At 39.6% G+C, this 18,814-nt stretch overlaps 1 protein-coding gene across 1 annotated transcript in view; it reads right to left on the minus strand.

The window, feature by feature from the left end:
* Window positions 1-17,455, minus strand: part of glra1 (glycine receptor, alpha 1) — a 79,515-nt gene extending 62,060 nt beyond the window's left edge. Inside the window, exons 1-2 of the mRNA XM_069899013.1 lie at window positions 17,434-17,455; window positions 14,742-14,951 (exon numbers count right to left, since the gene is read on the minus strand). Coding sequence (XP_069755114.1) covers window positions 14,742-14,951; window positions 17,434-17,455 — 232 coding nt within the window. The remainder of the gene's footprint in view (window positions 1-14,741; window positions 14,952-17,433) is intronic.
* Window positions 17,456-18,814: the final 1,359 nt, after the last annotated feature.

Consider the following 18,814-nt stretch of genomic DNA (forward strand, 5'->3'; position numbering starts at 1 on the left):
TATATGGAATAATCCTAAAATAGAATTATGTTTAGGTGGAAATGGAAATGTTTTCATTCCTCCTCAGAGACTAAATTTAGATGAGTTTCTATTTTAATTAAAATTACATAAATAAATTGGTTGCATTAGCAAATATTTATGCACCTGAATGTAGATGGGCTGGCATTTTTTGAGAAGCTTTTTTCATTCCTTCCTGATATTAACTGTTATTCATTGATTTAAGGAGGGGATTTTAATTGCAGTTTAAATACAGTTTTAGATCAGTCTTCTCCAAGACTGACTAGTCTTTCTTTTGGAGTCATGATTCAATCTTTAAAAAAAATATATATAATTATGCTGTTTCAGATATTTGGTGTTGTTTTTAAAAATCCTAATAATAGAGAATATTCCTTTTTTTTTAACCCCCAAATATTCACCATTTGTATTCTAGAATCAACTTTTTTTTTTAAATTGACAACCAATAGATTTTTATGTGAATACCCAGGAATAGTTATATCAGATCACGCTCCTATTAGACTTTCCAGATTCATCTTTTATAAAAAGACAATGGAAACAATATTTCATTATTTCAAAAAAAGTTTTATGGAGATGCAAATACTGTTTTTTTAAACTACTAATTCTTCTCCACTGATATCTAATCAGATACTTTGAGATAAAATGAAGGCATATATGAGGCCAAATTATTTCTTCTATGGCTAATATTAAGACTAATAAGGAAAAATTGGAGTTAATTAACCAGATCAAACAAATTGATCTATTAAAGGCCCAAGGCAACAATCCAGATTTATATAAAAGAACTTGAAACTAAATTTGAGCTTCTTACAACTTATCCTATTGAACAACAATTGCTGAAGAGCAGGAGTTATATTTATGATTATGGAGAAATAAAAACAGGTAAATTATTGGCTGGACAGTTAAAAGGGATATCAGCTAAAAAAAATTAACAAGATTAGAAGAAATATGAATAGATCATCCTGAAATAAATGAGATTTTAAAGAAATTTTACTCTAAACTTTATACTTATGAATTTAATAATGACATTACTGCTATGTCTGATTTATTAGACCATTTGAATCTATCAACTATTTTACAATATAAATGTGCTAGTCTTGAAGCTCCTATTTCTCAATAGGAAATATTTGTAGTTATTTCCTCCCTGCAATCTGGAAAAGCCCCAGGACCCAAGGATATCTTGTTGAATGTTATAATTTTTTTTAAATTGTTGGATCCATATCTAAGTTCTGTGTAGGATGACTCATTTAAAGGAGAGGAAATTTCCTTCCTCTTAATGAATTTATCTCTTATTTTGAAGGGGAACCAATTGAATGCACTTCTAATAGACCCATTTCATTACTCAATGTAGATATGAAGGTCTTAACTAAAATTTTAGCCCTAAGAGAGAATATTTTACCTTTAATTATCAATATTGATCAGACAGATTTTATCAAAAACCATTACTCATATTACAATATATGTTGATTATTGGATATAGAACATCTTCTCTCTAACCCAAAGAATGAATGTGTGTTATTGCTAGATGCTGAAAAAGCCTTTGATCGGGTTGAATGGAAATATATGTTTGCAGTTTTAAAGAAATTTAATTTTAGCCCCATTTTTATTGTGGATTAAATGAATGTATTTATGCCCTACAGCTTCAATCCACTCAAATAAGCAACAATCAACATTCTTTTAGGCTTTATAGAGGAACAGGAAGGTTGCCCATAATGCCCTTTGTTTTTTGATCTTAGCTTAGAATCTCTAGTGGCAGCTTTGCAGGATAGTAGAGAGTTCAATGGTATTTTCAGAATGGAATTTGAACATAACATTTCCTTATATACAGATGATCTTTTGTTATTTACTGCTAACCACAAGACTTCATTACCGACCATATTATCATTGATTGCTTTATTTAGCAAATGTTCAGTGTATAAAATAAATTTTCATAAGAGTGAATTACTACCCATAAACAGATCTTTGGCAGTTTATGCCAATTTCCCTTTCAAACTAGTTAAAGACCAGTTTAAATATTTTGGGAATTACAATTACAAAGAGTTCCAAGAATTTATTAAAAGAAAACTTTTTAGGCCTACTTAAACAGACTAGAGAATCATTGCCAGGATGGACACCTATGTCTATGTCAAAGATTGGACCATCAATGTAAGTAGGATGAACATTTTACCTAAATTTTTGTATATGTTCCAATCCTTACGAATTTTTGTTCCTAAAACTTATTTTGACTCATTAGATTTGACTCTTTCTTATATATGGCAGGACAAGCAGCGTCATACAAGCAAAACCTATCTTCAAAGAAATAACAGATCTGGGGGATTGTCTCTCCCAAACTTTAGATATCATTATTGGGCAGTTAATATACAAAATTTATTATTGTTATTAAATTTTGATACTTTAGATGCAAGCTTGGGTGGAAATGGAACTAAACTTTTCAAAAAAAATTAGCTTTGTTAGCAGTCTTAGATCTTCCTTATCTTTTTCATTTTTGAAATTAACAGATAATCTTATTAAGAGACAGATTAAGGATATAGGCACAATTTTTTTGGTCTTAATATTTCCATATTGTGTTCTGTGTTCATCATGTGTTCTGGCACCAACCCTCTTTTCAATCTTCTTCAGCATGATGCTGAACCAAGCCATGAAAGACCCCAACAATGAAGACGCTGTTTACATCCGGTACCGCACGGATGGCAGTCTCTTCAATCTGAGGCGCCTGCAAGCTCACACCAAGACACAAGAGAAACTTGTCCGTGAACTACTCTTTGCAGACGATGCCGCTTTAGTTGCCCATTCAGAGCCAGCTCTTCAGCGCTTGACGTCCTGCTTTGCGGAAACTGCCAAAATGTTTGGCCTGGAAGTCAGCCTGAAGAAAACTGAGGTCCTCCATCAGCCAGCTCCCCACCATGATTACAAGCCTCCCCACATCTCCATCGGGCACACAAAACTCAAAACGGTCAACCAGTTTACCTATCTCGGCTGCACCATTTCATCAGATGCAAGGATCGACAATGAGATAGACAACAGACTCGCCAAGGCAAATAGCGCCTTTGGAAGATTACACAAAAGAGTCTGGAAAAACAACCAACTGAAAAACCTCACAAAGATAAGCGTATACAGAGCCGTTGTCATGCCCACACTCCTGTTCGGCTCCGAATCATGGGTCCTCTACCGGCACCACCTACGGCTCCTAGAACGCTTCCACCAGCGTTGTCTCCGCTCCATCCTCAACATCCATTGGAGCGCTTACATCCCTAACGTCGAAGTACTCGAGATGGCAGAGGTCGACAGCATCGAGTCCACGCTGCTGAAGATCCAGCTGCGCTGGATGGGTCACGTCTCCAGAATGGAGGACCATCGCCTTCCCAAGATCGTGTTATATGGCGAGCTCTCCACTGGCCACCGTGACAGAGGTGCACCAAAGAAAAGGTACAAGGACTGCCTAAAGAAATCTCTTGGTGCCTGCCACATTGACCACCGCCAGTGGGCTGATATCGCCTCAAACCGTGCATCTTGGCGCCTCACAGTTTGGCGGGCAGCAACCTCCTTTGAAGAAGACCGCAGAGCCTACCTCACTGACAAAAGGCAAAGGAGGAAAAACCCAACACCCATCCCCAACCAACCAATTTTCCCCTGCAACCGCTGCAATCGTGTCTGCCTGTCCCGCATCGGACTTGTCAGCCACAAACGAGTCTGCAGCTGACGTGGACTTTTTACCCCCTCCATAAATCTTCGTCCGCGAAGCCAAGCCAAAGAAAGAAAGAATATTTCCATATCCATCCCTATTATTAAGTCATCTTTTTCAGCCTTCTATACAGGTTTTAGAGAGTCTGTCAGATTAGGTATTAAGAGTCTTAGGGATTTATATATCTGAGGCAACTTTGCATCATTTGAACAGTTACCAGTTAAATCTAACCTTCCCAATAGGTATTTTTTTAATAGATAATTACAAATTTGGCTCTTTGCCCAATCTAAACTTTCTAATGTTCCCCAAGTTCCCAAAACCAATGTTCTGCATTTATTTTTTGATATAAAATTTCAAGATGGCAGCTTGATAGCTACCATTTATGAAAATTTGATGGATCTAAAAATGTTTTCAGGAAATGCAATGAGAAGAGAATAAGAAAGAGATATATTTCTATTTCAGATGAAGATTGGGATACCACTTGACTTGATTAGCAATACCTCATTTTGACATTGTCTATTGCAATTCAAAGTGGTTTATAAATATATTGGTGTAAGGTTAAATTATCCCATTTTTATTCTGACAGCAATCCAATATGTGACAGATGTAGAATTTATGAAGCATTATTGGTTGATATGTTTTGGGATGCCCAAAGCTGAAAGATTTTTGGGGATGATTTTTTCCAGATGGTTTCAGAGGATTCTTAGGATCAAGATATACCCTTGTCCTTGTATTGTTTTGTTTGAATATTCTCAACAGGAAAATATTTCCTTGAAACTAACTCAAGGGAGAGTTGTAGCTTTTACTTCGTTGATAGCCAGATGAGCAATTTCAATTAAATGGAAAGATATTTTACCACCAACACACATGTGTGGGATTCAAGCTATCATCTCTTGTTTGAGCTTGGAGAAAATCAGATATACTATTAAAGAAACTATGATGGAATACAATAAATTTTGAGGCCCATTCATGGATTACTATCACAATTTGATTACTTGGGTTTGAGTGTTCAGGGTGCTATTCACTTGATGTGTGGAGACTGAAACTCATCCCTGGCTTATTTTCCCTTTTTTTAAATTTGCTGTTGACTATGTTTAGTGGGAGGGGTAGGATTAGTATTGGTGCGGTGGGGGGGGGGGAAATGGTTTCTTTTTCCCTTTCTCATTCTTGTTTTTCCTTTTTGTTTTCGTTTTCTTAATACATAGAAGAGATTATTTTATATAGGTACCTTATCAGATTCATATTCTAATAATAGAATATGAACTGAAGTTCCTCTAATTAATATGATTAATGTATATATTGCACTGTATAATTAGCTTATAATGCATTAACATACAGAAATGAATCAAGATTGATGATCAATTTCTGTTCTATATAGGACATGTAATATTACTCTTTTTCAAATTAAATAAGAAATATTTTTAAAAGAAAAGAACACTGCACAACACATGATAATCTGAGTCCAATGTCGGAACATATCGCAGCAAATGGACTCATCGAGTTTTACAACATGGAAACACCCTTTGACCCAAATTGTCTACCTAATTTTTTTTTTCTGCCCTTTTTCACTGTTGATAGTATTATTGAAGTTTTTGATCAAATTTTTTTCATAGCCAAGGTTATTTTCAAATTTAGCTATATATAAATACCGGAAGGACAGCAATATGATTTGATTCTACTACTGTCATATTGCACAAAAATATGAAGCCACATCATTTTCCCCAGTGTTTCTCAATTCTAAATCCTATTCCTTTAAATGTGCTGACTCAGTGTGAAGTATGGCTCAAGTGTGACTTCACCCAAGTAATCTTTTTTTTTCCCTGTGCAATTCCAGATAATGAGAGTTGGCAGAAATCTGACAATTACTGAAGATGAGCCACACTTGTTAGTTATTGTCACTTGTTAACTCTATGCATGACATTTCACTCAAAGACACCAAAACAAAATCTCTGGTCATTTTTTCAAACCACCCCCCCCGCTCACCCCAAAACATGGAGGAATCTTGAAACAGCATATCGATTTCACTGATTATATCAATTAAATCAAGGGTCTCATCATAAAATGTCCAGGGAATTCTAGGACAAACAAATCGAAGTGATGGTTTACTTACACCATTCAGAAGGATATATTTCTAACTTGCCAAGTTGTGGTTTTAATGCTTAAACAGACACACACAAAAAAATCAATAATGAAAACTGTGAAAATATGTTGATGTAGATTTGGATGATTCAGTGAGCAAACATAGAAAATTCTCAGCTGAAAGCAAATGTAAACCATAACTTCAACTTCATTTTACCTCGGATATCATTACAAGGTTGGTACGGTTAGCAATGCAGTTAGTGAGGTACTATTACAGTGGGGTTGAATCTGACACTGCCTGTAAGGCGTTTGTACCTTCTCCCCGATTCTGTGTGGGCTTCCTCCCAGTGCTCCAGTTTCCTCCCACCCTTTAAAAGCTTATGGGTTTGCAGGTTAATTTGGGTGGCTTGGGCTCAAGGGTCTGTTACCATGCTCTTTGTCTGGCTATTGATCTATGGTCACTGTTTCTTCTTTTCCCAAACCATTTTCAAACTCTGTCCCTTTCATTCCTTTTGGCCATGTCTTGCTGGGTATATTTGTACTTAAAATAGCCCACAGAAAAGGAATTTGAAATATTTAGGTTATTTATTTTGAACTACTCGTAAACATCTCTAATGTAGTAGTGAAATGGAAATTAAGCTACATCCAAATCTTACACAAATAATTTTGTTGAAACTTTGATTAATGGTTCAATCTATTTTGAATCATTTGGCACAGGGCTAGATTCTGATAAATGTTCAGTTACATAAACTGCCTTCTGAAAGTGCAATTTCACCTTGACTGGCATGCAAGGTGGCTGCATTAAAAAAAAATCAAGGACATCTTAGCATAATCAAAATAGAAATTGAATAGAAAGCACAAATCACATAGAAATGTGTATTTTATTTTCAAAAAGCAGAATCTCCACTCTCATATCATCTGTTACAGGAAATGGGTGGCATAGTTGGCGTAACAGTTAGTGCAATGTCTTTACAGCAATCGGGTCCGGACGGAGGTTCGAAACCCGCACTGTAAGGAGTTTGTACGTTCTCCCCGCGTCTGTGTGGGTTTACTCCATGGACACTGGTTTCCTCCCACTGTTCAAAAAAGCACTGGGGATGTAGGTGTATTGGGATAAATTGAGCAGCACAGAATCATGGGACGAAATGGCCTGTTATCGTGCTGTATGTCTAAATAAAAACAATACTGAAACTTCGAAGTGTATCGTCCTGGCTGGGCTTTGTACAAGGACCAAAGAATTTATGAACAGAACATTTCCTTCTAAATTGCTTAAAGTTCCTGGTGAAAATAAACAAATACATTTATGTTTATGTCTGTGAGTCAAATTGGAATGGGTTCATTTGTCTGACTCATTTATAGCAGTGCAGGTGATGGTTACAATTTTGGCAGGTCTTGTAATGTGGGAAATCTCTTGAAATGTATGATGTTAACACATTTTCAGAGATTAGTTACAAGTTATGAAAATATCAATTTTTGGATTAGAATGGGATTTGAACTTGCTACTGAACTTCAAATTCTCTTGTGCAGTAATTAGGATTTTTTTCCCCCCCCATCTCCTTGGACCTGTCCTTTCCTTGATTTTTATGCTGATGGCCAACATTTGACTTTATTCCCCATCTTATTCCCCCTCCCCCCCAAAAAAACTCTAGAATTTTCATAATTGTAAGCATAATGTTCACAGGCACAAGTTGTCTCCTTCTGAAAAAAGGCCACGGGCCATTTACTTTCCATGGATGCTGCATGACCTGTTGAGTTTCTCCTACACTTTTGTCCAAAGCTCTTTGCCTCATTGTCTCCGTGCTTGCTCTTCGAAAGAGATCTAGGTTTCACCTCATTTTCTTGTATTTCATTCACTTAGGAAAAAAAAATCCATATCTTGGGTAAAAATGATTAGGAATACTGCCTCCACCATTCTCCTAAACGCTGTGTGGGTTTGCTCCATGGACACTGGTTTCCTCAGATTACCTCAGAAATACTTTATACTTTAGATTATTTTCTAATTTGGGCACTGTAAATTATAGTTGTTAAAGGTGCTTTGCCTGGATAATGTCGAACTTTGAATATTGGTTGAGCTGCACATATTCAGGCAATTGGAGAATATTTCACCACACTCTGTCCCATGTCTTGCTGAGAAGGGCTTGACAATTTAAAGTACAAACCACTTACTGCTGCATCCCAAAGTTCTGAATTGTTCTTGCAGACATTATTTCTGTAAAAGGTCTAACAAATTTGTGGTAAATGCTGACCTTCCCTCAAGATGTTTTGTGTGTGTTGTTACTGCTGTTTTTAAGTCAATCAACTTTTATTTAGACTTGCAGATGATGATTAATGATCCACTTCCTGCCTGAACTTTTTCCAGATCCTCCACGTGGGTATGGAGATTTGAGTGCAACTGAATCAAATGTCTTAAATTATGGAATGAAACACAGAGTCCACAGTTCTATCCTGAGGAGATTCTTCTGCAAAGCCTCAAGTTTATTTGTGGCTTCTAATGTCCAGATTCATTCTTATTTTGTGACTTCATCCAGTTGAGAGTTTTCTCTCAATTCTCATTGACATTCATCTTTCAATAGCTCTTTGAAGTCATATCAATTCAAATGCTGTTTAGACGGCAAAGGCACTTCCCGCCTAGAAGTCAGCTCTTTTTTTTCCATTATTAGTCCACAATGAGGTCTGAAATTGAATATACCTAGAACAACATTTATTAAGTATCCCTGAGGAAGCATTGATCAGTGTTACTTGATAACATTGCCAGTGATCCATTTCATTACTTGTTGATCATTGAGAGCAATCTGATTGAGTGACATTTGACCACATTAGGGGTCCCATGTTTTGCAAGCAACACAGTGGCAGACTAACCATTAGGCTGTAGTCTCTGGGCCCGGAGGGCAAGATGGCCCGAGTCCCTCAGCTTCAGCCTACTCGGTAAAGGGTAACCTGGTCTTGGTTTATCATTTCACACTTATTCCAGACATGCACGGGTGAAGTCGGTGACTGTGGGCCAGAGTCGGCGTCACACCATTGCCAGGGTGATGCGCGCAATGGCTTCTGGGAGCTGGCAGTGGCGGCGGGCCGGCAGTATGAAGATTTGCAGCTGTGGCTTGTGCAATCCTCCACCTTCCCACCAAACTACTAGCATCCTATTCGGTTAGATAAACATTAAAAATCTAAGAGTTTGCTGGGAAGGTGGAGGATGATTGGAGGGTGGGGATTGAATTAAAGAAGTTCACCCAGACCATCCAGAGGCAGTGTCCTCCCCGCTGCTGAGCGCTGGGGTCTCTTCCATGGCTCGCACACTGCCAACATGGTGGGGGTGGGAGTGTGACAAACATTCTGAACTTGCTCTGGATCAAGTTCAAATCAAGTTAAGAGTCAGAGCAAGTTCAGAGCATTTGTCACAACCCCCCACCATAATCAGCAGAGAGAAAGCCACTGGAAGAGACCCCGGACCTCAATGGTGGTAAGGTTAACCCGGACTCCCATGCTCTGGTAGCTGTCGCAGCTCAGGCTCTGGGCATTGAAGAAGAACCAGAATGGGCCACTGGGTTTGGGGTGGGGGGGGGGGGAATTAGATCCTGCTCAGGTTTCTTGGAGCCTGTGACATCGACGTCAACCTGGCGCTGATTGTAGGATCGTTGAAATGGTTAAACCACGGTGCGGGGGTGGGGGGGGGGGATTGAGTGGGGGGAAGAGAGGGAAATCAACCATCCACATAATGGAAGAAAACTCAGATGAAAGTATTTGTGGCTTATAGTCCAATCTTTCTGTGGTTCTGTGGAAGTGGGGTAAAAGCAAAGTATGAATGGAAAAGAATTCGGGAAGCAGTCGTACAAGCCATGGGGGTGTTGTGCATCAGAGAGCTGAACAGGGACTGAATAAACTGCCCAAATGCAGCCCTGAATGAGAGTCTGGTGATGAGATCCCTGCCAGCAGCTAGCACCAAGGCCCAACCCTTTCTCTCCCCTCGTTGCCAAGCACAGCGTACACACGCACACCCCGAGTACATTCCCAGCAGATAAATTTAGAATACATGAGGGAAGGGCATCACCGGGGAGGGGGATGTTGGGATGGGGTGGTGCTTACGAAAGCTCAGCCTAGGGGGCCAGGTGGTAGTTAATCCGCCACTGAAGCAACACATACTTGAACAATTTTCCACTTTATTGTGTAGACACCTTGGAGGAGGATCAGGTTGGCAAAAGGCACGGTAGGTTCTTCAGTATTACTGCAATGGCGTTAATGGGTTTTTACGCCTCAGCATTATCTAGAGCACTTGCTGTTTCTGATATCAAATGGATTTGGCTGATTGGGGCCTTGGGAAGAGAACCAGATTATCTGTTGATAGATTGAGTGAAGATGATTGCAGATTCTTCAACTTTGTCTCTGACTGGACTGCAAATGAAGTCATTTGGCTTATTTGTCCATACCAGCTTTTGATAAAAGCTCATTGATTGATCCAACGATCTTGTACTTTCCACTTAGCCTTGATTTTCTTTTCCTCTTCAAGTGTTCATCCAGTTCTCTTTTGAAAGAGACTGGATTATCTTCATTCTTCCTGACAGAAAGTGTATTCCAGATCATCATATCATGTTGTTAAGAAATGAAAACATTCCTCATCTCACTCTGTTCATTTTGCAATTTAGAATTGAACATTGAAACTTCAGCCACTGATAACTACTTCCAGGGGTGCAGTGCTGCCATAGCTCACCGGAGCACCACTCCAACACCTAAAAAATTATTACTGCACCCTTGACTACTTCTGTTTGTTTATCCTTTCAGTTAAACATTCCATAAATTTTACTTTAAAATCTTGGCTCCAATGAGAGCAACAAGCTTTAACCTTCTTATAAATGTATAATTACCAAACTATTGTCAGCAATAAGGTTTATAAATTCACAAATTAACACTGAGCAATGAAACACGGTTATTTCAATAACATACGAAGTTCAGTATGGCTTGTAAAACCAACAATGAAGAAAACTTACCTTATTTGAATCCTTTATATTTTTAGCATCTCTGAACCTTGATTATTTTAATTATTTTCCAATTTTTCCAGCATCTTTCATGAAGCTTCCTACCCCCAATATTATTTGACTTCTTCTTCTTTCTTTGGCTTGGCTTCGCGGATGAAGATTTATGGAGGGGTAATGTCCACGTCAGCTGCAGGCTCATTGGTGGCTGACAAGTCCAATGCGGGACAGACAGACACGGTTGCAGCGGTTGCAAGGGAAAATTGGTTGGTTGGGGTTTTCCTCCTTTGTCTTTTGACAGTGAGGTGGGCTCTGCGGTCTTCTTCAAAGGAGGTTGCTGCCCGCCGAACTGTGAGGCGCCAAGATGCACGGTTTGAGGCGATATCAGCCCACTGATGATGGTCAATGTGGCAGGCACCAAGATCTTTCTTTAGGCAGTCCTTGTACCTCTTCTTTGACTAAAGGTTACTTAAAACCATCACTGGTAAAGAGTTCAAATGCGGCCAAAGTAATGAGATGAATGGAGTTTGCATTTCCTTCTTGCTTTTGCATTAGAGCATTTCATGTAATTTCATCATTTGAGTGGCTAAATTAAAATTTGTTGTTTTAAACAGTCCCCCTGATCTCCGATTCCTCTTATAGTTTATTATTTCAGCCAATATACATTTTTTTAAATTTTAAAATCAAGATCATTTGGGAAGAAGGACCAAAGAGTGGCAAATGGGATTCAATTCTGACAAGTGTGAAATGTTGCACTTTGGTAAGTCAATCCACAGTTGGATTTGCATGATAAATATTTGGACCCTGGAGTGTGCTGTAGAACAGAAGGGTCCAAGAGGACAGATGTATAATTCTCCCATAGCAGCAACTCAAGTGGATTAGGTGGTGAAGGTGTTTGGCATGCTTGCTTTCATTGGTTAGGGTATTAAGTACCAAAGTTAAGGCTGTGATTTAGCATTGGCGAGACCACACACAGTGAGCAGTTCTGGTCTCCCAACTTTAGAAAGGCACATGGAGAAGATTCAGCAGAATATTGCCAGACTGAGAGGCTTAATTAATAAGGAAAGATTCAATATGCAGGGTCTTTATTCCCTAGAGTGTGTAGGAGGCTAAGGGGTGATTTTACAGAGATTTATAAAATCATGAAAGGTCTGGATAAAGTGAACGCTCACAATCTTATATTCCTCAGGGTATTTCATTCAAGAAAGAGGGCATAGGTGAATAGGGCAAGAGTTAGTTGAGACCTAAGAGGGAATTATTATTATTATTTTTAATTTTTTTAAACCTCAGAGTTTGGTCTGTATCTGGAATGAGTTGCCAGAGGAAGCTGCAGAAGTGGGGACAATGTTGACATTCAAAAGACATTTGCACAGATACATGGATAGAAGGACACAGACTAAATGCAGGCATGCGGGAGCAACACTGAATACCAACTTGGCTAACATGGATGAGTTGGGCTGAATGGCCATTCAAATCCTGTATTACTCAATTGATTCTACAATGTACCATCTCGTGAATTTTGGCTTTAAACATCATCTCACATTTGTGACCTAATCTACTAGAATTATTTGGTCATCAAAATTACTTTCTCAGTTTCGCTATCCAAAATTGCCTTTATATCTGTTGTGGCCAAGTTAGTGGCACTTCTATCAGAGTCAGATGTTTCTGATTTCAAGTTCATCTTTAGGGATCTGAGCAGAGAAATCCAAGCTAACACTGCATGCAATACTGGGGGAGTGCTGCATTGTTGGCAGTGCTGCTTTCATGATGAAGGGTTACACTGAGCTTGTAGTGCATACAGAGATCCAATGGCCATATTCTGAAGAGGAGCAGGGGCCTGCTATCGCTGATTGATTGTGAGAATTTACTGCGAACGAATTGGTTGCCACATTAGCAGTAACTACTCTTCCACAGAATTTTAACTGGCTGTAAAATGCAATAGGGTATTCAAAGGCCTTGATAGGACACTTTATGAAAATGCATATAATTTTCCTGCCTACACTCAAGTTTTTTTTTTTATAAATGCATTGAGTAATAATCTGAATCCTAGCCCCTGGGAGAAACTGCAGTTGTTATATCTCCAGTTTTTAAAAAAACCATTAACCATGATTTTCCATTTCTGGTCTTTGACCATATATTCTATTCTGTATATATGCCTAAAGGGATTAATAAACTACCTGTGTCACAACTTATTAAAAGGCTTTATTAAAAATTGAATAGTATTTATTGTTTTTGCTCTGACATTATTGCTTAAAAGCCACTTCCATGAGATTATTTTGCGACTCATTACTTTTGTGAAGTAAATTAGACTGGGGGAAAAAAAGTTATAAAAGCTGAAGATGCCAATTCCATCTGATTTTTTGGTTGCCTATTTTGCATTAGCAAAGGGATTTTTTTTCCATGAGGAAATGTCTGAGTAATTTTACCGTAGTTTCCAAAACGTATCCAGAGCATAAACATCTACATAATTTGGCATGAATGTGATACCCTTGCTCAGATATGAAAAAAATGAAAATATCACATGGATGGGACATGGTTGAGGTTGGAGGTGGCACTGATAGTTTTCTCAAGTGGAATCCATGGTTAATATTGAGCCCAACAAATGCAGATCACCACTGACCAAAAATATATCACATGATCACAAATGGTAGATGATGTTTGTCACTGGACCTATGGAAGTTTAAGAATTATAAGCAATAATCACTTCTTTACACGAGTTTTATTCTGGAGTGAATGTAATGTCTTTAGCAATTAAAACCTCTGGTCAGCTAAATATGATAGAGGTTTTAGGATCCAAGAAATAATTAGCCACTGCATCCTGCTATATATATATGCCTGTCCTGCATCAGACTTGTCAGCCACAAACGAGCCTGCAGCTGACGTGGACATTACCCCTCCATAAATCTTCATCCACGAAGCCAAGCCAAAGAAGAATATATTGCACCACCTTCTATACTCAAGTATGAGTTGATTTGCCTGTAAGCATTTCATTGCATCTTGATACACATGACAATTCATTCAAACCTGGTTCAGAAATTTAGACAGATTACCATTTGTCCTATCAAATAATTCTAGAGTCTTCATGATTAACTATGAAGACCACAACTGATGGTTGGTATTGATATTATGAGCTTTACAAAAAAATGAAAGATCAGCCTACCTTTACTAAGTTTCTCTAATGAGAAAAATTTTGATCAATGAGAAAATAAAAGGGGATACTTAAGCTAAAGTTCAATGGTAACGTGGCAACCCCTCCAGCAGAGAAGAGTGTTTTACAATCACTAACCCAATAGGAAGCATTTTAGAAATGCACACTCTGTAAGAGTACAGAACTGATCATTTGTTTTGCTGATGTGTAGACTCAATAGTAAATGGTACTCTGTGACAAAGTGTTGGATGTAGTGAAAATAAATATATTCCAACAAGACATCACAATGACAAAGTGACAAGATAATTTCCATCGACTTTATTGGACTAAAGATTCCCTATTTTTTTTAAAAAAACAAGGAGAACACATCTTGCAAGTAGTATGCAAAACAGAGGAATGTTTTAAGCAATAGATTGGTATTGTGTTTTATTCAATGCAAATTCAGTTCAGTGGATAACATTTGAGTCTAGCTGTTGATAAAGAGTTCAGATAGAAGAGTTTGCCAAGTGAGATGTGCTCATCTAATTAGACACGTTGTGTCATTAATGAAACAGACTTGTTGAAAACTAGGCATTAATCCATCTGGTGGCTTGATACCACGTGCTGCTTGTTCAATCCTCAGATTTTTCAGAAATAATTTGGAGTAAAGGCCAAGCTCATCATTTGCTTGTCACCATCCACGGTAACAACTATTAGTCGAGCAGTTAATCCCATTGCTGGGCTTCAGCAGCAACATTTTGACAACTGGGTGGGATTTCAAGTTGATTTCCCACCCTCCCATACTGCTCTTGCATAACTAGTGATTTCGGGTTCGCTGCATTGCCGCAAACATTTCAGTGTTTGTAAATAATACCTTTAAAATTCGGCCTGATCCTGGCATCGTATCCTGATGTCCTGCCCATCAGCTTGTCCAAAAAATCCGACGGAGACGGGGGTTTGGTGGCAGCTCTCGCAGCTTGTACCTCCTTAGCCTCGGCCAAACAACTGCGTGAAGGGACACAGACAAGAAAAGTCAAATCAAAAGGACGCCCCGAAAAGCAGTCACAAAACTTGCAAATAAAATCTAAACAACATTAATATTAGTATCAACGTCATGCAGAATATCGCAGTTCGTAAAACAAAACGTGGGCGTCCATAATCCCAATAGTTTTTTTTTTAACCTTAGTGAGAAGATATTGAATTTATTAAGATCTTGCTGTTCGCCTCTAACACAAATATATATATTTCCAGACCTCACAAGGTGTCACTTGATTTACAAACACCTGGTCGATGGAGCTTTCGGAAAGGAAGTCATTGCCACTAATATTTGGGACCATTAACGAGCTGGTTAATAATTGCTATTCTGCACGGGCTATACGAACATCAGGGCACATTCCCCCATGTTCAACAGCCTGAATCCACGACTCGCTCGAGTCTAAATACGAATCGAGGTCATTACTATTTGTTAGAGTTTATTTTAATTGGAAACTGCCCGGATTTGACTAACTGTACACACTAAACGAGAGTTATTATGGAGCTTCAGTCTACGGTTATGCAACAGTCTGACCGAGAATGTGCAACATTCTATTCCAAAAATATACGGTATACCCGAAGCACAACTTATTTCCCAAATAATAAAACAATCGTAGTTCTCCATTTCAAATGAGAAACCCTGGGAGAGATTTCATTTTTACCAGAGGGTGCATACCTCAGTGTTTAGAGACCAATAGGTCTTGATCACCAGGGTTAACATCAAATTGCAAATCCAAAATGCACACTATTCCAGATAATGTTGATGACTTCCCCACCAAATGTTTCACCTATATTTTCGGAGAGGCAGATGGGCAAGTAAAGGGGCGCTACCTCTCAAACGCCTTCTCCTAGCGCGTTACACACCGGGTGCCTTTAAATTGCAGCACGAGTATCAATGCGTTATTTGCCCCATTTGAAGTCAATCTTGTCCAAGGATTGCCACAAAATGATCAATTGGAGATGAAAAATCAGACAACGCCTGTCCGATGGAGAGGGTCAAGAAGACGCTGGCTTTATTTTTAATTTCTTAATTGACGATGCGAAGGAATAATCAAGGTTTTTTTTTAAAAAAACGAACGATCAGCCTCGTTGAACCAAGTACAGCTTCCAGTTGACGCAAGAAACACTAAAACTTTCACATGCACATTCCAGAAAACAAGCCCGTTGCACCAGAACATGTTGCCAAAAACAAAAGGATTATTGCTACGGAATTTAACATAATTAGGGTTAATTTCACCGAATGTACTCTTGAGGGTTGCAAAATCCGATTAATGAAAAAGTGTTTTAGACCACTGTCCACGTAATTAATTCAACAGCAAGAAGGGGCACGAAGTATTCCTTTTGAAGATTTTTTTTGTAAGGAGTTCCATACACAGTTGACATGTGGCGCAGTTCATGTCCCACCGATAGTTGGCGGTGTTGCCCACCGAGCAACACTCGACTGGCAGCTTCGCCGAGCCACAGATCACTGCGGTCTAATCCAATGCAGCACAATTAATATTGTGGCTTTGGCTGCACGGTCAGAAAACCGAAACGAGCTTACGGTCGTGTCCTTTAATGGTGATTCGGTAAAGTAAATCTCTTGAAACGGGCACCGTTCTCAATCGGAGAAAGAACAATAATCCTTTATCTTTTCTTCGAGATCAGAATTTTGTCCAGCAATCACGCATAGCTTTTGTATTCATTAAACCGGCTAGTTTTCATACTGCGAGTTATTTCAGTTATGGTAACAGTGCAAAGGCGACCTTACCTGAAAAATACGATGGTCTCCCACAGGTAGAGGCGCAGAGCGGCTAAGCTGTGCATCTTTGAAGCCTGGACGATGTTAGAAAGTATTGTTGATGCAGGAGTCCAATGGTCTTGACGTTTTTTTGTGTGAGTGTGTGTAAATGTGTGTGTGTGTGTGTGTGTGTGTGTGTATGTATATGTGTGTGTGTGTGTGTGTATGTATGTGTGTGTGTGTGTATGTGTGTGTGTTGCCGTCTCTCTTTCCTCCAAGATCTCGATTCTTTTAGCGTCCTGGGATAGGTAATAACGTGATGTTTTCAGCACCCTGGACAGGTCCACTCCTGGAGCGATTGATGTTTGCTCGCCCCAGCAAAGGGAGCCCACTCGCTCCCCTTTCCCAAATGATTATGACATTAAAAATGCTATTGATTTTTTTTTATTTTTAAAGAAAGATTTCCACAAGTTTTCTCCTCCCAGAGCAGCTGCTTTGCCGTCCTCCAGTTCTAAAAGTCTTTAGCGAAGGGAGATCCATCCAAAGATGTTCGCTATGGCTCTGGATTCAGACATAGCCACGGCTGTTCCAGGTAACATTTAGGAGTTTCAAGGCTCTTGTTCCAGCAAAAAAAAATGCAACCCCGATATTATTGCTGATGTCAAAAAAAGTCCCATCGCCCGGGGTTATTGAAGAGAAGAAGCCGAGAGGAGGTTTCATGGCATTTGCTGTTGGTGGGGCTCTGACTCCTTCGCTTTCCTATTTGCCCTACATTACTGTTGGCGGTTGAGTTATGATGGTTTTTTTTACCCACTGCAGTAATTCTCAACTCTCATGTTCCCAAAAAACTTCATCTCGCTCACTCCGCCCCCTTCGCCCGCTCCCATTGGATCGCGCACTGGGTTGACCGGTTTGGAAAAGCTCATTCGGCGTCGGGCGGACACTGCACTCTGGGAGTTGGAGTGCGCAGTCGGACTGGGCTTCCTTCCATCAAGGGCCGGCGCCGAGGACGCCGGAACTCCACCTCCCAAGACTCCGAACGGCCGGGGCTCCGGCTGCAAACCCGAGTCCGCTCTGCAGCGGGGCGCAGATGGAGTTGACTCGTGTGACGTTCCTTGAACTTTCCACTTCCCAGTGAAAGAAGCACCCGAAGCTATAGGTTCAGTTTAATGGTGGGTAAGTTGGAGGATTGAATGTTCTCTGCAAATCTCCTCTTGGTTTTAGCGGGGAAAGAATGAACTCGGGTTAGTTTCACCAGGGAAGCTCCACCCTACCACTGTTTTGAAGATCGGTGCCTTGGTGGGATGAGGTGTCGGGGAAAGGAACGCGGCGACTTTGGTTTCACGGCGATGGAATGTGCATTTGGCTGGAATGGCTTCACTCAATGGTCATCGAGAGTGATGTTAATCTTCGGCATTGGGATGGGGTGTAACTGCAGCCGTTCAAACCCACTTGCCTGGAAGGTGTTAACATTTGATCTGAGAGAGAATCTCCATAGGTCTGGAGTAATAGGCCTGGAAGCTTGTGCTGAGAGGAGTGACTTTATTGGGGGTTTAAAATCCCATTCCCGGAATTTTTTTTAAAGGCACACAGTCTACCTTGCGATTTTAGTTTGTCGTGTGGCAAAACGCTTAAAAAAACCCTATCGTTTGGCAGAACAGCACAGCGACTAGATATTGATGTGTGCTTGATTCATTTAAATGTGTGAACCGTGCGCTAAGAAGCGTGTCTCTTAAATGCAGATCACATTTTCTCGGCAGATTTCCCACACATCAGTGTTTTTGTTTGTTTAATGGCATATTGGATGAAAAGTTTGTAACTTGCTTCTTTTGCAACTCTCTCTCGATAAGGCAAGATGCATGCCACGTTAAAAATTAGTGGCATCTCTCTCTCTCTCTCTCTCTCGATAAGGCAAGGTGCATGCCACGTTAAAAATTACTGGCATCTCTCTCTATCTCTCCCTCGATAAGGCAAGGTGCATGCCACGTTAAAAATTAGTGGCAACTCTCTCTCTCTCTCCCTCGATAAGGTAAGGTGCATGCCACGTTAAAAATTGGTGGCAATTCTCTCTCTCTCGATAAGGCAAGGTGCATGCCACGTTAAAAATTAGTGGCATCTCTCTCTATCTCTCCCTCGATAAGGTAAGGTGCATGCCACGTTAAAAATTGGTGGCAATTCTCTCTCTCTCTCTCGAT

This window comes from Narcine bancroftii, chromosome 9 (assembly GCF_036971445.1).
Source record: "Narcine bancroftii isolate sNarBan1 chromosome 9, sNarBan1.hap1, whole genome shotgun sequence".
In the NCBI taxonomy this organism is placed as follows: Eukaryota; Metazoa; Chordata; class Chondrichthyes; order Torpediniformes; family Narcinidae; genus Narcine; species Narcine bancroftii.